This window comes from Capricornis sumatraensis, chromosome 22 (genome assembly GCF_032405125.1).
Source record: "Capricornis sumatraensis isolate serow.1 chromosome 22, serow.2, whole genome shotgun sequence".
NCBI lineage: Eukaryota > Metazoa > Chordata > Mammalia > Artiodactyla > Bovidae > Capricornis > Capricornis sumatraensis.
In genome coordinates, this window is record NC_091090.1 from 17,621,860 (window position 1) to 17,647,318 (window position 25,459).

Genomic DNA, 25,459 nt, shown 5'->3' on the forward strand with positions numbered 1-25,459 from the left:
TTGCTTCTATCACCAGTCACATCCACAGCTGGGTATTGTTTTTGCTTTGGCTCCGTCCCTTCATTCTTTCTGGAGTTATTTTTCCACTGATCTCCAGGAGCATATTGGGCACCTACCAACCTGGGGAGTTCCTCTTTCAGTATCCTATCATCTTGCCTTTTCATATTGTTCATGGGGTGCCGGGAGCCAGCGTGAGGAACCCCGCCCATGGCAAAGGTCATGAGGAAGGAAGCCTGACAAAACACAAGGGTGTGATCAGGCTTCAGGGGGAACCCCTGAAATTTCCTAAGCATCCACCCCCAAAACCAGAGTCTGCCTGCCATACTACATTATGCTTTTCATCCACTCTTCTAACATTAACAGGGGGCTATCCCCTCACCACCTTTTTCTGGGAAAGGTTAATTTAGAACTTTTATATAGTAAGTCTCCTGGACATAATATGAGTGTTTTAATCCAAACACCCCTCTGATGGCTTTTTAGCCTGCCTGCAGGACTCTTACAGCTGCACATGTGATTGTTTGCAGCAGGCACAGGAAGCTTAAAACATCCTAGGAATTCAGGGGCTTCCGAGGAGTCAAGATCATTAGAATAAAACTGATTAAGCATCTCATTGTTGAGCCCATACTTGCTGCCAAATTTTCATATCTTTTGTTTGTTGATATAGTTGGTATATAGAAAAAACAAGTAGCAACATAGATCTTTGAGTTAAGTACCGTTTTAGTTATAACCCACTGCGCCTTTGTTCTATAGAGATGTAACTTTAGTGCTTTAAGGGTGATGCAGATTAAAGAAAAACACTTCAGGGGAAACGAGATTAACATTCATTAAGGAAGAGAGCCAAAAAGTGTTAACAAGCCTCTTGGCCAGAAGATAATGTAAATCACCTGAGACCTTTTGTATACAAAAAGATATACAGAAAGGGTCAGGACTGCTGCCCCTGCATGACTCTGTATCTTCCATTATGTAAAACTTAGGGTATATAAACACCTTTTAAATAATAAAGTCGGAGAGGGGTTTTTGCACAAGCCTGGCCTCCCCCCTGTCGATTCTTTCTCTTGCTCCCTCTCCCTCCCTCTCCTTTTCAGGCTGATCCCTTGGAATGTGGAGGCTCACCGAGTCTACTTGCCCGGGCTTATGAGACCCACGCGAGAGGGAGCCCAAGACGGGGCACCCTCTGCTATTCAAGAGGGCGCCTGTGGCCCAACGTAGACGGTGCAAGTTCCTTGCCTGAAACTTTATTGGTTTTCCACGTAAACCAAGTTAATCAGCCTCTTTTCTTCACTCATTTTCCTACTACACTATTTTTTCCTAATCTAATCTTACATTTCTAATTAAATAAATCTCTCCTCACCGACTCTGTCCACCCTTTGAATTACCCTGGTTCCACTGGGGCTGGACCCCGGCAATGGGGTTCTCAAGGCAAGAATACTGAAGTGGTTTGCCATTCCCTTCTCCAGTGGACCACATTCTGTCAGACCTCTCCACCATGACCCACCCGTCTTGGATGGCCCCACAGGGCATGGCTTACAAATAGCTGTGAAAAGAAGAGAAGCGAAAAGCAAAGGAGAAAAGGAAAGATATAAGCATCTGAATGCAGAGTTCCAAAGAATAGCAAGAAGAGATAAGAAAGCCTTTCTCAGCTATCAATGCAAAGAAATAGAGGAAAACAACAGAATGGAAAAGAGTAGAGATTTCTTCAAGAAAATTAGAGATACCAAGGGAACATTTCATGCATAGATGGGCTCGATAAAAGACAGAAATGGTATGGACCTAACAGAAGCAGAAGATATTAAGAAGAGATGGCAAGAATACACAGAAGAACTGTACAAAAAAGATCTTCACGACCCAGATAATCATGATGGTGTGATCACTCACCTAGAGCCAGACATTCTGGAATGTGAAGTCAAGTGGGCCTTAGAAAGCATCACTACGAACAAAGTTAGTGGAGGTGATGGAATTCCAGTTGAGCTATTTCAAATCCTGAAAGATGATGCTGTGAAAGTGTGGCACTCAAGATGCCAGCAAATTTGGAAAACTCAGCAGTGGCCACAGGACTGCAAAAGGTCAGTTTTCATTCCAGTCCCAAAGAAAGGCAATGCCAAAGAATGCTCAAACTACTGCACAATTTCACTCATCTCACATGCTAGTAAAGTAATGCTCAAAATTCTCCAAGCCAGGCTTCAGCAGTACATGAACCGTGAACTTCCAGATGTTCAAGCTGGTTTTCGAAAAGGCAGAGGAACCAGAGATCAAATTGCCAACATTCGCTGGATCATGGAAAAAGCAAGAGAGTTCCAGAAAAACATCTATTACTGCTTTATTGACTATGCCAAAGCCTTTGACTGTGTGGATCACAATACACTGTAGAAAATTCTAAAAGAGATGGGAATAGCAGACCACCTGACCTGCCTCTTGAGAAACCTATATGCAGGTCAGGAAGCAACAGTTAGAACTGGACGTGGAACAATAGGCTGGTTTCAAATAGGAAAAGGAGTATGTCAGGGCTGTATATTGTTACCCTGCTTATTTAACTTATTGCAGAGTACATCATGAGAAATGCTGGGCTGGAAGAAGCGCAAGCTGGAATCAAGATTGCTGGGAGAAATATCAATAACCTCAGATATGCAGATGACACCACCCTTATGGCAGAAAGTGAAGAGGAACTAAAAAGCCTCTTGATGAGAGTGAAAGAAGAGAGTGAAAAAGTTGGCTTAATGCTCAGCATTCAGAAAACGAAGATCATGGCATCCGGTCTCATCACTTCATGGGAAATAGATGGGGAAACAGTGGAAACACTGTCAGGCTTTATTTTTTGGGGCTCCAAAATCACTGAAGATGATGACTGCAGCCATGAAATTAAAAGACGCTTACTCCTTGGAAGGAAAGTTATGGCCAACCTAGATAGCATATTGAAAAGCAGAGACATTACTTTGCCAACAAAGGTCCGTCTAGTCAAGGCTATGGTTTTTCCAGTGGTCATATATGGATGTGAGAGTTGGACTGTGAAGAAAGCTGAGTGCCAAAGAATTGATGCTTTTGAACTGTGGTGTTGGAGAAGACTCTTGAGAGTCCCTTGGACTGCAAGGAGATCCAACCAGTCCATTCTAAAGGAGATCAGCCCTAGGAGTTCTTTGGAAGGACTGATGCTAAAGCTGAAACTCCAGTACTTTGGCCACCTCATGTGAAGAGTTGACTCATTGGAAAAGACTCTGATGCTGGGAGGGACTGGGGGCAGGAGGAAAAGCGGACAACAGAGGATGAGATGGCTGGATGGCATCACCGACTCGTTGGACATGAGTTTGAGTGAACTCTGGGAGTTGGTGATGGACAGGGAGGCCTGGCGTGCTGCGATTCATGGGGTCGCAAAGAGTTGGACATGACTGAGCGACTGAAGTGAACTGAACTGAACTGAAGTTGCCATAACTTACTTTCATTCCACAAAGCATCTTTCCATGAGAACTGAGGAATAATGCTAGTGCTTATTGGCTTAAACTTTAGCCTAAGGGATTCAGATTATACAGACAGCCTTCTCAGTTCCTTCAGCATCCTGACTACGTTATGTCATGCACTCTTTAACATTTTTTTAAAATCCTCTTACAGTTCCCATTTCTCTAATTTAAAGTCCCAAGATAGGTATCCAGGACTATGAAGCAAGAAGGGACAGCTTCAGAGGCAAGCAGATCTCCATTGGCTTCTCATGACCATATGATAGATAGTCTCAAGTAAAATTTACTTAACTCTCTTGGGTCTCTGTCAAGATTCTGATTCTTCCTTGATCTTTGAAAAATCAATGTACGCATTAAAAAGTAATGAATAGTTCACTGGGTACATGGAAGGAACTCAATAAATATTCGTGCTACTGCTGTGATACCTGGCTCCTGTCTGCCCCTTCAATTTTATCTTATTTTGTCCCTACACACAACATGATCCAGCCATATGGAAACACCTAAATGCTTCTGCAATAATTATGGTCTGTTACTTTTAAATGGGTCTCTCTCTCTCTGCCAAGAACACTTACTTTTCCTAACTTTCACTAACTAGTAAGAATCAGTCTGCAAGACCAAGCTCAGATTTCACCCCTTCCAGGAAGTCCTGAACCCCCTTTGTTTTCCTGTCACTCCTAGACTTCTGCCATGGCAGATAATCATAGTTTAGGGTTACTGTGTTTCTCTGTCTTTGAAAGATTCTGAGGACAGGCCTATTTTGGTTTTGCTCTTATTTTATATGGAAGAATGCCTGTGACTGTTAAATGCATTAATAGATTTAGGATCATCATTTAATAAAATTGTGACAATGACCTGGACACACTTTCCACCCTCACTTCTTTTGTGGGTCCTATGATAACACATGAGAGAGTGATCACTGAGCCAAATAAGTTTTAGGAGTTTTTATGGATCATATGATGTCCCAGTCCTTCTTGACTCGAATGTCAGGAGATGTCCTATTTCTAACTCAGCTCACAGATAGAAGCTTTCAAAAATATTTGTATGAGTCATATGGTACAATAACTCTTCTTGTCTCCTTTGAATTCTCTCCTTTCCATGTACAGGGCAACCTTCATAATGAAAACTGAAGGTGAGGTTTCTGATATTCAGGATCTTGCCCCTCTTTTAATACTCATATGTAATATAGACTCTATGCTTTGAAGATGAAATTATCTAAATGATAAACATTAATGACAGTTGTTGCTAGTGGAGGTCTGGGGTGATGGCCAATGATTGGTAGTGATATTCTAAACCAATTCATTGAGATCTTTTGGGGGAAATGCAAACAAAGAAACAAATCCTAACTTAACCATGAAAGATCCATTATGTAAGAATCTTGGAATGCAGACCCTTGATGTAAATGTCAGGAACTGGGAAGAAAACATGTTTTAAAATTTTCCATTTTAATTTTTTTAAAAGTATGAGAGTTCCATATGACTAGGAATACTACTCAACAAAAAAAAATTCTGATCCCTAACCCCAAATACAGACTATCAAGCCAAATGATATTGCCACAGTCAGGAAACTTGCAAAGCCCCCTCATCTTATTATGAGAATCATGGACTGTGTTCTGTTACTATTTCAAAAGAAAATTGACCCTGTCACTATGGATCCAGAAAAACCTTGCTGCAAGCCATCATGGGGCGAGTCATTAAAAGTAAGTAAAATCTATCTCTATAAGTCCTTTGAGGTGTACCAGGTGTCTGCATCCCGGGACACTCAATATAGACCAGACACAATGGCAGACAAATAATTGATCATTGTATACTGAAGAATTTATCTTAAATTGCCTCTCAAAATGTAATGCCTCTTTAAAATGTAAGATTTTAAAGCTGAATGCCTTCTTTTTATAAAAATCTGTCTGGTACCCATACCTGGTATTGGCACAGTCTTTTTTTTTTAATGGGGAAATTTTATTGTAAATTATACCTAAATAAAGATGTTGAAAAAGAAGCCATGGTACAAAAGTAAATATACTCTTACCATTCAATTCAGCAATCATGCTCCTCAGTATTTACCCAAATGAGCTGAAAACTTATATCCACACAAAAGCCTGCTCACAGGGGTTTTTATAGCAGCTCTATTCATAATTTCCAAAACGTGGATGCAACCAAGATGCCGTTCAGTATGTGAGTAGTTAGATAAACAATGGTACATCTGGACCATAGAATATTACTGTCCCCCCCCCCACACACACAAATAATATATGTATAAAATAGATAACTAGTGAGAACCTACTGTATGGCACAGGGAACTCTATTCAGTGATCTGTGATAACCTAAATGGGAAGAAATCCAAGGAAGAGGCAGGGGGGTATATGTGTATGTGTGGCTGATTCACTTTGCTTACAGCAGAAACTAACACAACATTGTAAAGCAACTATAGTCCAATTTAAAAAAAAACATAATATACACTTAAATGCATATTACTCAGTGAAGGAAGTGTTGGCACAATCTTGATGTCAACCCAACTCAGTCTATATAAAGGGGCTTGTGTGGTTGGTGGCATTTAGACACCACTCACTAGATGGGAAACTTACGTTGTTTTTCTTCTTTGCTCTTCTCCATGGAAACAGGAAGACAGCTTGCAATTTACAGCTTTAGGTTGACTACTGCCATAGTCTTGATTTGTATGTTTAGAGCCAATCAATTATTACTTCTTTGAAAAAAAATTCAATTTAGAAGTACATACTAACTCAGAAAGAAAGTACGTATTTTCTTCCAGAGCTTACAGGCTGTAATACTATTTTTCAGTTGATGAGTGCAACAGGATTCCTGTGGAGTCTTCAGCAGTTCCCCAAGGACACAATAAATGAAGAGACTGTTGAGTTACTACAGCCATATTTTAACATGGATGATTACACTTTTGAAAGTGCCAAAAAAGTCTGTGGGAATGTGGCTGGTCTGCTGTCTTGGACACTTGCTATGGCAACATTTTATGGAGTCAACAGAGAAGTGTTGCCTCTGAAGGTAAAAATTTCCCTCCTTCTCCCAGTAAATCAGTGTTTAGTAAAATCAGTCATCAGTACCACTGCCGTTAAAAAACAAAGCATAATTTAGACGAACAAAAGTAGGTTTCTCTATTACCAGACTTTTCTTTTTCTCTGTATACCCTGTCACTGTTTCTCACTCTTTTTACAACTGTTGCATGCTTCTTGGCATCACAGACAAGAAACCAAAACCAACTTGTTGACTTACACAAGGTATGAGTTTATTGGGAATAGTAATTGGGGCTTCCCTGGTAGCTCAGCTGGTAAAGAATCCACCTGCAATTCAGGAGACCCCAGTTCGATTCCTGGGTCGGGAAGATCTGCTGAGAAGGGAAAGGCTACCCACTCCAGTATTCTGGCCTAGAGAATCCCATGGACTACAGTCCATGGGGTTGCAGAGTCAGACATGACTGAGCTATCATGAAAGAAAATTAGCCATATCTTTAAGTTTGGTAATTAGGTTTGGAGATTGAATTTGATTACTATATTCCAAACAAAATTTATGAAAATTAAGATCAACACCTAGAAATGTTTTAAATTTTGAAGACAGGAAAGAAGCTTATAGGCACCTAAGAAACAAAATGTAGAAGATGGCTTACAAAAGAAGAGAAATCAGGACGTCACAGTCATGCCACAACCCTAAATACTAGAAAGTAACAGAAAAACATATGCAGAGGAAATTACTGCCCTCTAAGACTTTAATGACTGACCAAACTGCCCTCAGTATGAGCAAGTGAGTGATAGTCGCTCAGTCGTGTCCAACTCTTTGTGACCCTGTGTACTGTAGCCCCCCAGGCTCCTCTGTCCATGGAATTCTCCAGGCAAGAGTACTGGAGTGGGTTGCCATTTCCTTATCCTCAATGTACGAGGGAACAAAAAGACATTCTTTTTTTTTTTTTTTTATGTGGACCATTTTTATAGTCATTATTGAATTTGTTACAGAATTGCTTCTGTTTTGTGTCTTGGTTTTTCAGCCCCAAGGCATGTGAAATCCTTGCTCCCTGACCTGGGATCAAACCCACACCCCCTGCATTGGAAGTCAAAGTCTTAACTACTAGGCCACCAGAGAAGTCCCCAAAAGATATTCTTAGGGATGCAATTTAAGTATTAAGGAATAAACACATTCTATCTCACTCTCTCTCTTGCACACATACCATCTATACTAGGCCAGATTGTCCTTTATGTCTGAGAGAACAAAAATACATTTTCAGGAGTTCAAAAGATTAACAAAATATACCACCCAGACACATAATGTCCCCCACTCCCTGCCCCCAGCCCATCCCGTAAAGCTAGAAGAGTTGGAAGTGGTTGTTCTGTGGAATTGAACGTGGTGAGCAAGTGGGCAGGGGGTTACTGTTTTCATAATAAGCCTTATACAAATGGCTGACTCTAAATTGTGCACAGAGGCAACTTGAAGAAAAATAGGAGAAAAAATTAAAAATAGGAAAGTTTTAACAAAGAGAAATGATAAGCAAATATAGCAAATACACTAAATATTACTGTAAATGTAGAATTCAAGAAAAAAAGGCACTTAGAGCAGTTATTTTTATGGGTAAAAATTATGATTCACAGTGAGAATTAATTGTAATAATTCTTTATGAAATAAAAATAACATCAAATTACATAAGCCAAAATCCATTAATATTTTATGCGGAGTTTTTTTTTTTTTAATTCCTATAATTTGAGATTATGGGATATACTATCAATCCATGACAGGACTCGTAGGCAGAAGGCCAACTTTAGAAGGGACCATACTTGGTTTAATGCTCTGCTATTACCCTCTTAAAGTCCTTAATAATTTTTAAACAAGGAGCTCTACAGTTTCGTTTTGCGTTTTTATCTAGCTAGTCCTGAAACAGGCATAAATTAGTAATTATATAGAGATTTTATAATATGTTATTTTTAAGCTTGAATAGCTACATTGGACTTTCTTCAATATGAACTAAGTATATGAAATTATTTCTAGTGTCCAAGAAATATTTACAAAAATTGATGATATTCAGTCCCAAAAGAAAACTTTGATTCAATCCCCCAAAGCAAAAATTGCTGAAACCTCATTCTCTGACTATAAGCAATAAAATTAGAACACTTAAAAAAAAAAAGCCAGTCAATTCTGTTTAGAGAATGATGACAAAAATCTAGTTATGAAAGCTTTTAAAATTTATTTATTTTTTATTGAAGGATAATTGCTTTACAGATTTTTGTTGCTTTCTGTCAAACTTTGTGAGATGGCCAAAATGCTACCCTTCTTAACCCTTAAGTGAACCAAAGAACTAAAGAGTAGGATATATATACACAAACACATATACACACACACACAGAGGTTAGTAAAAGTAGAAAGAGTTAATAAAAATAATGTTAAAAATCTGAAAAAAGTAGCAAAATTAAAGAATTGGTGCTTTGCAATATATACATACATATAAGAGCTAACTCATTGGAAAAATCCTGATGCTGGGAAAGATTCAGGGCCGGAGAAGGGGATGACAGAAGAAGAAATGGTTGGATGGCATTACTGACTCAATGGACATGAGTTTGAGCAAGCTCCGGGAGATAGTGAAGAGTAGGGAAACCTGTCCTGCTGCAGTCCTCGGGGTCGCAAAGAGTCAGACATGAGTTAGTGACTGAACAACAGCTATATATATGATATGTATGAAAAACTAATCAGGGACTTCTCTGGCGGTCCAGCAGTCAAGAATCTGCCTTCCAAAGCAGGGGATGTGGATTCCACCCCTTAGTTCCATCAGGCAACTAAGATCCCACTTGCTGTGCGGCGACTAAGACCCAATGCTACCAAATAAGTAAATACATAAATACAAAAACTAATCAACAAGAAAATACACAAAAATAAATGCCTATAATACGTAAATCCATATAATTACAAATTGTAGATTTAAATAATTGAGGCAAAATTTAAAGTTATTTGTAAATACATTAGAAAATCTAGGTGACATGAAAATTTCCCAAGAAAAAGCTAATTTCAAAACCGCAAATATTGAGAAAGAAAATGAGAAAGTTATCAAGGAACTTCTACCCCAGAAAGCTCTAGAGCTATATTGCTTTACTAATTAATTACTTGAAATTTATAAGAAATGAGTAATTATCATGCTGTAGGACTGAGAGAAAGATGAAAAGCTACTGGTTTTCATTACAGCCATTTCAGTTCAAAAATTCTTACCATCAAAACAATACAAACTGTTTCCATACTTAATAGTATTTATAACAGTTTAAAATGGAGGGGGGAAGAAATGTATATAAGTTAAGGAAATTACGATATATCCAAATTGTGGTATATCATGCAGCCATGTAACTAATGTTCATAAAGAAAGTGTTTAACGAAGTAAGGAAATGATTATACTACTCTAAGTGAAAAAAATACCAAAATGGTAGTTATCCATTTGTTAACACAATACTCATAGGCTCTTTTCTGTGTAAAATCACAAGTGATTATTTTTCTCCTTCCCATACATTTCTGTGTTTTCCATATTGAACATTAATAATTAAAAGGAAAAAAAGGAACTTCAATGACACTTCTCTGCTTCCCCAGCTGAAGACAATGAAATAAACAACTTCCAAATAAGCCAAAAATTATGTAGTAACTTGTGTTATTATTTACCAATTACAAGCATGAAAGTTTCATAGCACTAATATACCTCTACACCAATCACCTCTTCTTCCTTTTAAGGCTAACCTGGCCAAGCAGGAGGGCCGCTTAGCAGTTGCCAACGCTGAACTGGGCAAGGCCCAGGCACTGCTGGACGAGAAACAAGCTGAGCTGGATAAAGTGCAAGCCAAATTTGATGCAGCAATGAATGAAAAAATGGTGAGATTAAATGTACAGAAAATACTAATATGACATACTGAAATGCTACCCCATATGTGTTGTATTTAGGGATCAGGCAGATATTTACAACGAAAAAATACTGACCTGAGTGCCCTTTCTCCCTGGCCACGTCTGCTTGTTTTGGACCTTCAACACTCTACATCCTTTTTTCTGTTTTTAATAATTGTTTGCTGTGATGTGATACACAGGAGTACTGACTTTGGAGTCAGAACACTGGGTTTGTGGGTTTGAGATTTATATCAGACACTTACTATGAATTGTGCAGTGGAAGTGACTAACCTACCAACTTTACTCTCAAATGGGGATCCTAATATGACCTCATGGTATAGGCTGTAGCAGCGGTGATCTGGTAAACGTTCAACAATCAGCTTGGCTCTCTTTCTGGTGGCGGAGTCTGGAGAAGATGAGCAGAAATGGGACCTCGCAAAGGGAAAGAAAAGAAGGAAGAACAGGGCATCAGCTTTGGCCCTCGGGCGGCTGAAGGAGAGAGTGTATTGGTGTGTGGCCACATCTTTGCACCCCTCAACAGCACTTTTATCCACGACACTGATCTTTCTGGCAAGGAAGCCATCTGCCATGTAACTGGGGGGATGAAGGTGGAGGCTGACCGAGATGCGTCCTCTCCATACGCTGCCTTGTTGGCTGCCCAGGATGGAGCCCAGAGATGCAAGGAGCTGGGCATCACTGCCCTCCACATCAAACTCCAGGCCACAGGAAGAAACAGGACCAAGACTCCTGGACCAGGGACCCAGTCAGCGCTCAGAGCCCTCACCCGCTCAGGCATCAAAAGTGGGCGGATTGAGGATATCACCCCATCCTCTCCAACAGCACCTGCAGGAAAGGATCTGCGTGTGGGGGCGGGGGCCAAGGGGAGAAGAAAGCCTTGACTTGCAGTGTTTGCTTATTTCTGTGGTCTAGGTACCTCCTCCACTGTCAGTTCTAAGCTATCGATGAGGCAGTTGAGAGAGAAGATGAGCACGCCATACTATTGCCACCATGCAGATGCGATGAACTTAACCCAGGAGTATAGACAATACAAAAATATAGTCAACAATTAGGAATTGATGAATTTTGATTATTCATTACCTTTAATATAATGGGCTTAATTGTAAGCTTATATAATTTAGTTTTTAATAGTGGCTGTGTTTAACGCCAGCTCACAAATTTTCTGAAAAATGTTAACACTTTGACTCCTTTGAGCTGATACAAGCTGGCTGCAGCATACTACTGTTGTGTATATTTTTTTCTGTAGAAAAAAAAATCCTTTATAAACTGCAAAGAACTCAGAGTCATTATTAAATCCAAGACTTTAAAAGGTATATTTATTGTTTTGAAAATATTTAATAGAAATCCCATTTAAGCTATGAAATTTGGATTCTTCCTTTCAAAATGGCTCCTTTTGAAATTTTGTAAGGTGAAATAACTGTATTATGAATGAATTATAAAAATTTAATATGTAAAATTTTACTGACAGTGTATTTTTAAATTATATTTATTTTGCACATTGAGAAATTCCTCCAGGTATTATTACATGTCAATATAATGGATGTTTGATTAAGCAGTTTAAAAAGTTCTCTGAGACATTCTCCTTTTATGAATGTAGGATTTGCTTAATGATGCTGACATGTGCCGGAAAAAGATGCAGGCAGCTTCCACCCTCATTGATGGACTGAGTGGAGAAAAAGTCCGATGGACTCAGCAAAGCAAAGAGTTCAAAGCTCAGATTAATAGGTATCAACTTTAGTCTTTGTTATAATTGCTCTCCTTCTTAGTCATCACCCTAAAGGCCCCCTCTTGTGACATGGGGGAGCATAAAGTCAGATTCCTTGAAGTGCTTTTCTCCTCTGTTTCCATGTCCACATGTCAGGATCCCACCATCTAAGAAAGTGCTTAGAGCTTGAGTGACCCACAGTCTAAAACGGAGAGAAGAAAACTTGGTGAAACATTTTTTAACTCACTATTTGTGTGGGGGTGCTTCTGATATCATCTGGATTTGCCAGAACAATCTAGATACTGGTTCCAGTTTGACACCTTTCACCTCAAGGATTTTGAAAGTGTAGACTGACAATTTGTTCTAAATGGAAGGGCATCTTGGGCTGGTGTCTTCTGAAAACTGAAAGACAGGGAATGAGAGGGGAGTAGGAGAATGGCAAAAGAAAGAGGAAGACAAAGAAGTGGTGGTTTAATCAAGACTAAATATGAACAGGACTAGGACTTGTTTCTTCCCCATCTGGAAGTCAAGCTTCAGGCTCTCTAGGCTTCAGGAAGGAGCCTCTTTCTTGCTCCTGGACTTACCCGAAATGCGGCCACTCCTACCCCATCTGGAGCCTTTAGGCTGGCTCCTTCACCCTCTCCATGTCTTGTTGCCAAGTGTTAAGCAGGGAGCAGAGAAGAACTTCACCTAGTAACGAAGCTGCCCGACGTCCTTTCAGATTCCTTACTGGGAGAGTTTAAAACATGTTGGTGATCCACTTTATTGTTTCTTAACAGGCTTGTAGGGGATATTCTGCTGTGCACTGGATTCCTGTCCTACCTTGGTCCTTTCAATCAGATATTTAGGAACTATTTGCTGAAAGAGCAATGGGAGATGGAGTTGAAAGCACGGAAGATCCCTTTCACTGAAAACCTGAATCTTATTTCAATGTTGGTGGATCCTCCAACAGTAAGTGTTACTTTCCTCATATCATTAGTTGAATTTCATTTTATTCACAAGAAATCAAGGTATGCCTGACTTATTCTTTTTGCATTTAATTGGAAAAATCATTTTCAAAATGGTGAAGCATGACAAAATTTTTTTTTCTTTGTGGTACAAAAAGTTCTTTTGCATTTTAAGAAATCTTGCTTTCAAATTGGTCTCTCAGTCAGGTCCGACTGTTTGTGACCCCATGGACTGTGGCCCATCAGGTTCCTCTGTCCATGGGATTCTCCAGTCAAGAATACTGGAGGGGGTTGCCCTTTCCTTCTCCAGGGGATCTTCCCAACCCAGGTATCAAACCCACGTCTTCAATTGCACTGCTTTGAGTGAAAAGACAATTTTTGAGCTACAGGCTTTCTAATATTGAGCTCTTCTTATAATCCTCCATTATTCACACCACTCTTATTGAATCTCATTCTCTTACATTCTAGGAAGATGTAGGCATTAGCTACACTGTAAGTATTGGTATTATTAACTTTCTTTTGATTATTAACCATCTTTTTATAATGTCTAACAGTGTAATACAATAGCACATTCTGGCATTGCTGAGTGATAGTGTGCACTGCTAGACTAACCTTTCTTGCTAGGAATTTGATGCCATTGTTAATTTTCAGTATATCTTACAGACCTCTTGTGGTATTCAATGCTTTCCAGGCAATTTGTATTCACGAGCTGATTTTTGATTTGTAAATATGTTCCCCAGTTGCAGTTTCCCTAGGGAAGCCAAGCTATTAATTTCAAGTTATCTCTATTTAAAAGTCAAAAAATTATCTTTTCTAATTCAAACAGTGTTCAGCTGGTCCCCACAGGTACTAGATAATGTATTGGAAACACACTGATTATGGCCTTCAGAGGAGCTAAGATAATTTAACGAAGTGGAGGCTTCTCTGCATCTTGGGTGATTTCATTGAACATGTGGAGTCAGGCTTCCCAGGTGGCACAGTGGTAAAGAGTCCCCCTGCCAATGCAGAAGTTGCAGGTCCTGTCCCTGGGTCAGGAATATCCCCTGGAGTAGGAAGTGGCAAACAACTCCAGTATTTTTTCATGGAAAATCCCATGGACAGAGGAACCTGGCAGGCTACAGTTCATGGGGTCACAAAAAGTTGGACATGACGGAGTGACTGAGCACGGCGCCTTCTTGATTTTGAAAGAAATATTTAGAAAACTGTCATTGATGAGTTCATGCCAATGTGATATTTCTTGTCCCCTAATTTCTCTGCCTCCAGCTGTGCAGTGCCCCTTCCCCCATGTGAGCAGAACCAGAGGGCAGGAAGGGGAAATTTCAGAGGCTGAACCCTTAGGGCTTGCCTACTCTGACTTCTCAGAATATTCATTGTCTCTGCTAACTCCAGCCCATCTAGATCCCACCCAGTCTCGGGTTACTAGGGAAAGGATTTATTAGATGATAAATTTAGTGTCATTTGGTTCACATTTGTAACTTTGAGTGTTTTTATGTGAATGTTGCATAGTCCTAATCTAAAAAAAAAGTCTAAATTTTAAATTATCTGTGGCATTGTTAATTACTAAGAAAAGCTTTCTTGTCTTCCTTTGCGTGGCCACATCCATTTCCTGTTATGCAGATTGGTGAGTGGGGGCTGCAGGGCTTACCAGGAGACGACCTCTCAATTCAGAATGGCATCATTGTGACAAAGGCCACCAGATACCCACTCCTCATAGACCCACAGACTCAAGGCAAAACGTGGATTAAATCAAAGGAAAAGGAAAACGACTTGCAGGTAGGTACCATTTGGTGGGTGGGAAAGTAATCTTGAAATTATGAAGTTTTCCCACAATTTCAGTTGAATCTGTTAGTCATTAAATTGTCATCTCTATGATAGTTGATTGCTAATTCACACCTTTGAGTTTTATGACCGTGATTTGGGGCAAAGGCTCTGATCATTTGCTTTTTAAACATATTTACTTAATTTATTTAACTGCCCTGATTATTAGTTGTGACACAAGAGATCTTTTTTAGTTGCAGTGTGTGAACTCTTGGTTGTATCATGTGAGATCTAGTACCCTGAACAGGAGTCAAACCCAGGCCTCCTGCATTGGGAGCAGGGAGTCTTGGCCGCTGGACCACCAGGGAAGTCCTGATGCTGATTATTCTCTCTTTTGTGATCTCTCTTGGTCTCACTTTCCTGCCCTCTGTCCATTGCCCTGGCTGCATTGCTTTTGCTCATGTTGGATGAGGCTTTTATTCTGGGCCCTGAGATTGTGTTTGCGGGAGAATATCAAGCACAGGGCTTGTGATTCCTCAGGTTAAAGCCTCCTGCTCCAGCCTAACTCAGGTACGTGCTCGTACTCTGGAGTTCGGCATTGGAGTTAGAGTCGACCAAGGTGTTACTCTTAAGGCAGAGGTAGACACGGGCAGGATTTCAACATTCCTGGTTCCTTTGAGGATCCTGTGACATCGATATTTCAATTCAGTATTACAATATGGATTATTCACTGTTTCCTCGACGTTGTTCTGAGTTCCAAGCCTTATGGACCCAAAGTTTTGCTTGTAGTGTGTCTGTTACACTAACCAGAATGTTTCCTCCACCCAATTGCCCACTTTACTTATATCCAAGATGAACGTCTTGAGCATTATTCAGAGTCCACATCCAATACTACCTCTCACCAGACTTGCCTAAATCCACAGCTTCATAGAGCCTGTCCTGATTCCTCGCACACCTTGTATTTCTGCTGTGGACTAGAAGTATGCCTTAAATTACTGGTCTTTGCACATTTGTCTTTTATCTCTACTATATTAGAAACTCGGGTTCCCTGGCAGCTCAACTGATAAAGAATCCACCTGCAATGCAGGAGATCCCAGTTTGATTCCTGGGCTGGAAAGATCCTCTGGAGAAAGGGACAAGCTACCCACTCTAGTATTCTTGGGTTTCCCTGGTGGCTCAGCTGGTAAAGAATCCACCTTCAATGCAGAAGACCTGGGTTCGATCCCTGGGTTGAAAAGGTCCCCTGGAGAAGGGAACAACTTCTCCCTCCAGTATTCTTACTTGGAGAATTCCCTGGACTACAGTCCATGGGGTTGCAAAGAGTTGGACATGACTTTCACTTATAGTATAAACTTGGGCAAACTCCCAGAGATAGTGAGAGACAGGGAGGCCTGGCGTGCTGCAGTCCATGGGGTCACAAAGAGTTGGATATGACGGGGCAGCTGAACAACAACAACAACTCCATAAACTTCCTGTTAGATTTATGGTTTTATGCCATCTATATGTTTTCTGCATTTATTGAATTAGTGTGTAATCATTACAGGAAAAAAAAAAACAAATAGAAAAAACCATGTGGTCATCTTGATAAATGCAGAAAAAATAAGTTGGTAAAATCAAAACTTCTAGAAAACTGAGATTAGGAGAGTTAGTGGCTCAGTCGTGTCCAACTTTTTGTGACCCCCATGGACAGGAGCCCACTAGGCTCCTCTGTTCATTGAATTCTCCAGGCCAGAATACTGGAGTGGGTAGCCATTCCCTTCTCCAGGGGATGTTCCCAACCCCTGGATCAAACCTGGGTCTCCTGTGTTGCAGGCAGACTCTTTACCATCTGAGGCCCCAGGGAAGCCCAAGATTAAGAGGGCCCTTCCTTAATCAGATAAAGAGTACTTACAAAAAGCCTTCAGGAAACACCACATTTAGTGGTGAAATAGGGAAAGATTTCCTTCTAAGATCAAGACTTTGCAGGCACGGGGACATTGCCTATTGCTCTGGAGCACCCCCCAAGATTCTCCCACCTAATTAATACTCCAATCTATGTTGACTTAGAAAACTCAGAAAAATCCTGGCAAAGATCAGAGAGGGGAAGAGCTGAGAAAAGTGGGGTTGATGGAAAGTAGCTTCTGAGGAGCTGTATACGCAGAAGTGCATGAGTGGTGTGTACCAGGGTCTTCCTCCTCCTGAACTCAGGCCCCGGGTCCAGCTCAGCTGTAACTTGTTCCTTGCTCCGTTCCTCACTCCTCTTGCCTCCCCTGGCTGTTGATTTCCCCGCTCATCTTAGTCTTATTTTTTCTGATTGTGGCTTTATTTTTCCATTTAATTCATTAATAGTCTTCAGTCATGTCCTTCCTGATGCAGCCTCATCCCAAGAAGCTTCCTGAGGAAGTAAGAGAAATATATCAGACACACTTCCTTATTTTAAAAACCATCAACTTCTGGGATGTACGTAAATTGAACTGCATCTTTTTGACTCAGACAGCATAGTATTTTTCTGAATATGTGGATAAGCACGTGCACAAACACACATAAATGAAAAGAAAATGAAGCAAAACCGTCACTTCTGTGCTTGGTAAGGAAGGCAAAATGAAAAATGAAACACTTTATAAATGAAAAACAAAACATATTTGGCATGTCCAGGGCTGCATTTCACCTTGCCAAGGTCATCTTCAAAGCCATTTCCAGCATCTATAGCTCTGACTTCTGAATAAAGAATGTATGTGCTTAATTCCCTTGTGAAGAATTCACTGAGTAAAGACCTAGTTCCAGAGTATCTGTGTGAGTGATACAGGCTCTCATGTGGCCGCCACACAGTATTCCTCCATAAGAAAAATCAAGTGAATCCAACCTGAAACTATGACTCCAAGATATTACTTCATGTTTATGAAGATATTAAAGGTGGTTAAAAGGTAATTTAATAAATCAACAATTTGAAAATTATTTCTTTAATTGGTATATTAGTCAGGGTTTTTCAGAGACATAGAACTGAAAGGATATCCAGGTACAGATACACAGAAAGAGATTTATTGTGAAGGGGTGGCTCATGGGCTTATGGAGGCTAGAAGTCCCTGATCTGCTGTCCACAGGCTGGAGCCCCAGGAAAGCTGGTGGCGTCGTTCCAGTCCAAACCCCGAAGGCCTGAGAACCACAGGAGCCATGGGGTCAGTTCCAGGCCCAGTCTGAAGTCCTCAGAGTCAGGAGCTGATGTCCAAGGGCAGGAGAAGATGGATGTCCTAACCTATGCAGAGAACAAATTGGCACTTCCTCCAGTTTTCTGTTCTGTTCAGGTCCTTAATGGATTGGACAATGCCCACCTACGTGGGCGAGGGCCATAATCTTTGTTCAGATTGTCAACTCAAATGCTAATCTCTTCCAGAAACAACCTCACAAACACACCTTGAAATAATGCTTGCCAGCTATCTGGGCATTCATTAGCCCGGTCAGGTTGACAGATAAAATTAACCATCACACTTGGGAAAGACATCACAAAAACAGAGTTTGCTTCTTGGGGAATAGACCAGGACAATTACATTCAGTCTTCTTGGGACCTTATTTCATCTTATTTAAATAAGCTAGTTAAAGCTCTTTGTTTGGATTCATTTACCTTATCAACTTATAGGGAGGTCTTGCACAGCACATCATGTGTATAAATAAAGCTATTCATCTAGGGGGAAAGTGCCATCGTGTGCAAGATATTCTGTTTTTAGTTAGTTCTGTTTTGATTAAAACAGGACAAAGATAGACTTCTTTTCCAATTCCACACCTTTTTTCATTGCAAGTGAGAGATACTATTTTTAAATTTCACCCTCCTAATGTTGGAGAAGACCCTTGAGAGTCCCTTGGACTGCAAGGAGATCCAACCAGTCCATTCTGAAGGAGATCCTGGGTGTTCTTTGGAAGGAATGATGCTAAAGCTGAAACTCCAGTACTTTGGCCACCTCATGCGAAGAGCTGACTCATTGGAAAAGACTCTGATGCTGGGAGGGATTGGGGGCAGGAGGAAAAGGGGACGACAGGGGATGAGATGGCTGGATGGCATCACCGACTCAATGGATGTGAGTTTGAGTGAACTCTGGGAGTTGGTGATGGACAGGGAGGCCTGGCGTGCTACGATTCATGGGGTCACAAAGAGTCTGACACGACTGAGTGACTGAACTGAACTGAGTCACCTGATGTCTCAATGGATCTTCCTTTTTAATTTTTTTTAGTTTTTATTTTTTTCTTCTGTTTATTTGGCTGCTTGTGGCATGAGGGATCTTTTTTTAATTTTAATTTTAATTGGAAGCTAATTACTTTTCAGTATTGTGGTGGTTTTTGCCATACATCGACATGAATCAGCCACAGGTGTACACGTGTGTCCCACCATCCTGAACCCCCTCCCACCTTCCTCCCCACCCCATCCATCTGGTCGTTTCAGAGCACCAGCTCTGATGCCCTGCTTCATGCGCTGAACCTGCACTGACCATCTATTTTGCATATGGTAATATACATGTTTCAATGCTATTCTTTCATATCATCCCACCCTCGCCTTCTCCCACGTAGTCCAAAAGTCTGCTCTTTACATCTGTGTCTCTTTTGCTGTCTTGCATATAGGGTTGTCATTATTGTCTTTCTAAATTCTTGGTTCTTAGTCCTTGGATAGAATCTGTGCCCCTGCTGTGGAAGCCCAGTGTCTTAACCACTGGACCACCAGGGAAGCCCTCTCTTGTATCTTAAGATCAGCACTCACAGTAGCATAAAAGCAATAAGCTGAATTCAGAGAATAGAGGATAAGAAGGTGGAGAGCTGAGGACTGAACCTTTGGGAAACCTCACACTTAGGTAGAGGGAGAGATCGCTGGAGAAGTAAAGAGTTCCAAGTCCGTTGGCTAATGCAAAGATCGACTAGCCCAGTTGGGGTGTTTTAACTAATAACAAACATTGATCTAAAAATGGAGAACCCCACCAGACATTCAGAATCCTAATTTTTTTAAATGTAAGAATATGTTGAAAATGTATAGTCTTTTAGGTTGATTTTATGCAAAGTACCATATTCTTATGTTATGCCACTGTTAGAGACAGAAAACACGGATGAACCTTAGGTTGATTCAGTATGTCATTTCTGACATCCCTGTGCTTTTTAAAAAATCACTTATTCATCTCATAGGTGTCCTGAGAAGATATGTGAGTATCATAAAAATGCAAGTTAGTTTGCTTTCTTTGAATGATTGTAGCTATGTAAGTTTAAAGGGTTAATCCTTGATTACCTCTCTTCCACCTGCCAGAGCAGAGCTCTGACTTCCACTAAGCAATGACACTTGTTTCTCTTTCAATCGGAGAGACCCCCATTACACACCCAGGGCTTCCACAAAGTCGTGACACCCCCCCCCCCAAGTTTTGAAAATTATGTTTTGTTTGTTACTTTTATATTTATAATTAAAGCTTCCTTGACAGTCCTTAGAATTCTTAGTCCCTTGCCCAAATATCTCTGGTTTCCACTCAGAAACAGGCACATTCTTTGTAACATTTCTGCAGCAATGAACTCTTTATTTTTAGGTAACCTCTCTGAACCATAAATATTTCCGCACACACCTGGAGGACAGTCTTTCCTTGGGCCGACCCCTTCTTATTGAGGACATCCGTGAAGAGCTGGATCCAGCCCTGGATAATGTATTAGAAAAGAATTTCATTAAGTCGGGCACCACTTTCAAGGTAAGCTTTGAAAAAAGAAAAGAGCAATGGTGACATCTACTTATTTTTTTGAGCACAGCAGCAAAGACAGTTTTCTTCAGGTGGTAGTATTTGAAGCTGAAAGAATTATTTCCAAACTCATATTCAGTGTTTCCTTAAAATATATATATATGTAAATATATACAGGGGCAAGAACAATATCTTGCTAACAATAGCCATTTATCTGAAACTAACAAGATGTTAAGGAAAGGCATCTGGTGATAATGATATATTATTGTTACACACAAAATATGTATATTTTAGCAGCTCTGAGAAAGGTGGTTTCCAAACCATGTATTCTTCTCTACAGTAAAACCTGTTTCCTCACTGAATAAAATGGCATTTTTAGTGATGTCTCAGGACATTGACCTGCATATAGGTTTCTCAAGGGGCAGGTCAGGTGGTCTGGTATTCCCATCTCTTTCAGAATTTTCCACAGTTTATTATGATCCACACAGTCAAAGGCTTTGGCATAGTCAATAAAGCAGAAATAGATGTTTTTCTGGAACTCTCTTGCTTTTTCGATGATCCAGCAGATGTTGGCAATTTGATCTCTGGTTCCTCTGCCTTTTCTAAAACCAGCTTGAATATCTGGAAGTTCACGGTTCACATATTGCTGAAGCCTGGCTTGGAGAATTTTGAGCATTATTTTACTAGCATGTGAGATGAGTGCAATTGTGTGGTAGTTTGAGCATTCTTTGGCATTGCTTTTCTTTGGGATTGGCATGAAAACTGACCTTTTCCAGTCCTGCGGCCACTGCTGTTTTCCAAATTTGCTGGCATCTTGAGTGCAGCACTTTCACAGCATCATCTTTCAGGATTTGAAATAGCTCAACTGGAATTCCATTACCTTCTCTAGCTTTGTTTGTAGTGATGCTTTCTAAGGCCCACTTGACTTCACATTCCAGAATGTCTGGCTCTAGGTGAGTGATCATACCATCGTGATTATCTGGGTCATGAAGCTCTTTTTTTGTACAGTTCTTCTGTGTATTCTTGCCATCTCTTCTTAATATCTTCTGCTTCTGTTAGGTCCATACCATTTCTGTTCTTTACAAGCTCAGGTGATTGCAGCCATGAAATTAAAAGGCACTTACTCCTTGGAAGGAAAATTATGACCAACCTAGATACCATATTAAAAAGCAGAGACATTGCTTTGCCAACAAAGGTCCGTCTAGTCAAGGCTATGGTTTTTCCAGTGGTCCTGTATTGATGTGAGACTTGGACTGTGAAGAAACCTGAGTGCCGAAGAATTGATGCTTTTGAACTGTGGTGTTGGAGAAGACTCTTGAGAGTCTTGAGAGACTGCAAGGAGGTCCAACTACTCCATCCTAAAGGAAATCAGTGCTGGGTTTTCATTGGAAGGACTGATGCTAAAGCTGAAACTCCAATACTTTGGCTACCTCATGCGAAGAGTTGACTCATTGGAAAAGACCCTGATGCTGGGAGGGATTGGGGGCAGGAGGAGAAGGAGACGACAGAGGATGAGATGGCTGGATGGCATCACCGACTCGTTGGACATGAGTTTGAGTAAACTCCGGGCGTTGGTGATGGACAGGGAGGCCTGGCGTGCTGCGATTCATGGGGTCTCAAAGAGTCAGATACAACTGAGTGACTGAACAGAACTGAACTGAGGGACATTGATTTTATTTCTCTATTAACTTTCAATTCAAACTCATGAACTTTGCTGGAAGCAGCAGAATATGGTTTCTGATGACTGGTGATAACATGAATTGTTTTCAGTACAAGTGTTTCTTTTTTAATTGGTTTCATTCTTTTAGTTTTCTTGTTTTTACTAAATGACAGCATTTCTGATTGATAATTTTTTGCCCTGAATAACTTAATTTCATGAAAATCAGTGAATAATACTGCCAATTTTCTCATTAAATAAAGATAGATTTATTTAGAGAAATGTTCTTCATAATGTGAATTCTTTCATATGCCATATTTAATATGCCAAAGGAGGTTTTAGTATGTCCATTCCTGAAAGGGCTTTAAAAAGACCCAGATTCTTACCTGCAATGTGAAGGCCATGATGCCTGAGTGCCTTAGTGATGTGGTTTTCACTCATATGCAAGATTAATATTAATTAAAATTTTAAGTCATTTAAAATTTTAGAATTTCCAACTGAGTTTTAGATAGCAAACTCAGTTGTTTTTGATACACTGAAAATTGTTATGTTTAAGGTAAGTGTTATCTTTCTGAGGAAAAATGTTGGCATTTTTTTTCTCTGAAAGTTTCATTAACCCTTTCTCTTTTCAAATGTGCTTCAGATATGACTGCGAAATGCAAAAAGAAATAGCACTTCTTATAAACACAACAAATTTCTGTAGTAGGAACTTTCCTCAGGTGAAGAAAAGCAGTCAAATGTTAGACATGTCTGAGTTTTCCTTTATTCCAGGGGCCCCCAACCTCTGGGATCTAATGCCTGATGATCTGAGGTGGAGCCAATGTGATAATAGTGGAAATAAAGTGCACAATAAATGTAATGCGCTTCAATCATTCAATCATTCAAACCACCCCCACCCACCCCCCCAGGACGTGAAGAAATCGTCCTCCATGAAACCAGCCCCTGGTACCAAAAAGGGTTGGGGACCACTGCTTTATTCAACATTTGTTTTCGATAAATTTTTCATTTAATTTTCTTGGCATCATGGCTAAAATCATCTTTAGGCAGAGACAGAATTTAAACCACAAGTTTAAATTATTGTAAGAAAATATGATTTATCATATAAGTTCAGTGATTAAAGTTTTACAGCTGGTTTTTATAATTCATTCAAGTTTCACTGCATTGACCTTTGGTAAATTCTCTCCTAAATTGAACCCAAATTCCTTGTCTGCCCTTTAAGCTGTGTGTAATTTAATATTTGAATTGATGTAGGTGAAAGTTGGCGATAAGGAATGTGATGTCATGGATACATTTAAACTTTATATTACGACAAAGTTACCAAACCCTGCCTTTACCCCTGAGATCAATGCTAAAACGTCAGTCATTGATTTTACTGTTACCATGAAAGGACTTGAGAACCAGTTACTAAGGAGGGTAATTCTAACAGAGAAACAGGTAATAACGTCTCAAGGTAAAGAACTTCTACTTATAATAAATTACAATAATGTTTTAATGTATTAGGAAACTGTTGACTATATGGAAAGGGAAAAATGAAACAAATCATATTTACCTTTGTTAGCATAAATATTTGTTTTGTAGTCTCAGGTCCTGTTGAGAAATCGTGCAACTCACCTCTTTTCTGATCCCTGAAAGCATGTGTGCACACACACACCACTCTCTACTTCTGACTTTAAGGCTTTGGATATATTGACTTTCATATCTACAGCCCTATAGATGAATAATCTTGAGTTTCACCTGAAAAATTCAATGAAATGATGATCTTGAAGAAAAAGAAATTGCTCTGGATGAATATTATTAGTAGTTTTAACTACTACACTGCAATAGTAATTGATATACTTGGCTATAATTGATACTGCTGCTGTTGGTGCTGCTAAGTCGCTTCAGTCGTGTCCGACTCTGTGCGACCCCATAGACGGCAGCCCACCAGGCTCCCCCGTCCCTGGGATTCTCCAGGCAAGAACTACCACACTCTAATAATCTAATGATGTAGGGAGCCTTACTTTTATTTTAATTAAATAAACTTATACTGAAGCAGAGAAATGAAGTAGAATTGAGAGTTCTGATAAAACAAAGAACAACTTAAAGCTGGAAAATGTTAAGGGTCTGATAAACTAAGTTTTAAGATAAAGCTCAGAAAACATTAAATGTTATATATAAAATATAATTTTATATATTTTTATTGTATAAAATCTATTTTCATAAAATCTGAGAAAGTATATATTTGCTTAAATATAACAAATTTTAAGGGCTTCCTAGGCGGTGCTAGCGCTAAAGAACCTGCCCGCCAATGCAGGAGACATAAGAGACGTGGGTTTGATCCCTGGGTTGGGAAGATCCCCTGGAGGCGGAAATGGCAACCTATTCCAGTATTCTTGTCTGGAGAGTCCCATGGACAGAGGAGCCTGATGGGTTATGGTCCATGGGGTTGCAAAGAGTTGGACACGACTGAAATTGACTTAGCACAACTAATTTTAGTATTAAGGGTTCAAGGAGAAGGCCAGGTTAGAAATAGTAATGGGAGGGTGAGAAAAAGAATGGCAGAAGAAAGGAGGAAAAGAGGAGATGTGAATAGATGGCAACAGATACAAAGGAAAGATTCAAAAAGGGAAGGATACTGACACCAAAAAATAGAGAGCTCAGTAAAATGAGGAGTAAAATCCCACCTGGTTAATAAGAAATGGCTGACTTGGGGCAAGCCCTTGAAAGACAGCCAGAGTAGGGGGTTGAAAGGGGCCCAGTCCCAGCTTCCCCTCTCATTAGCTGTGTAATCTTATTCCAAAAAAACAGCCCAGGGCTTATGCAAACCAGAAAGGGAACTCTCTCACTTCTAGAGTCTGGCAGAGAGCAGAGGCCCCTCAGTTCACTGCCTCTGTCACCTCTTAAGGCCACATGGTATCAACTATTGAAAAGCAGTCCTTCCCTCTTGGTCTCCCTGGTGCTGTTGATCTGTTCTGAGATGCTGCCTCATCGGTTCAGATCCCCAGTGCAAACTTCACTAACTTCTTAAGGCAGGCCATACCGCTGTCTAGGGTACACTCCTCAGCCCCAGACCACCCTATACCCACTCCTCTGGGCCTTAGCTTCCTCTTCAAGAGAGCTGCTAAGGTATTCATACCAACCTTGCTGGGAAAATAGTCTGCAATGTTTGGAGGGTGTATTTTTTTTTCCTACATAAATAATGCATTCTTAAAATTATACTTTGAAAAAATTTTTTCACACTTGGAGAAAAGTTACAAGACTGGTCCATGAACTCTCATGACTGTGATGTTTAACCTTCCTAACAATCCTGCTCTTATACCCCATCTTTACAGATGAACAAATGGAGACCAGGGAGAATAAGGTCTTAACCCATAAGAGCACATGGACTTTCCACCCTGCCAAGCCTCGTAGATAGGCTCT

General features: G+C 40.2%; 1 protein-coding gene across 1 annotated transcript in view; it reads left to right on the forward strand.

Moving 5' to 3' along the window:
* Positions 1-25,459, forward strand: part of DNAH8 (dynein axonemal heavy chain 8) — a 314,414-nt gene that overhangs the window by 194,410 nt on the left and 94,545 nt on the right. Inside the window, exons 68-75 of the mRNA XM_068961103.1 lie at positions 4,975-5,142; positions 6,239-6,454; positions 10,157-10,294; positions 11,919-12,046; positions 12,806-12,977; positions 14,591-14,746; positions 20,260-20,415; positions 23,312-23,494. Of these exons, the coding sequence (XP_068817204.1) occupies positions 4,975-5,142; positions 6,239-6,454; positions 10,157-10,294; positions 11,919-12,046; positions 12,806-12,977; positions 14,591-14,746; positions 20,260-20,415; positions 23,312-23,494 (1,317 nt within the window). The remainder of the gene's footprint in view (positions 1-4,974; positions 5,143-6,238; positions 6,455-10,156; positions 10,295-11,918; positions 12,047-12,805; positions 12,978-14,590; positions 14,747-20,259; positions 20,416-23,311; positions 23,495-25,459) is intronic.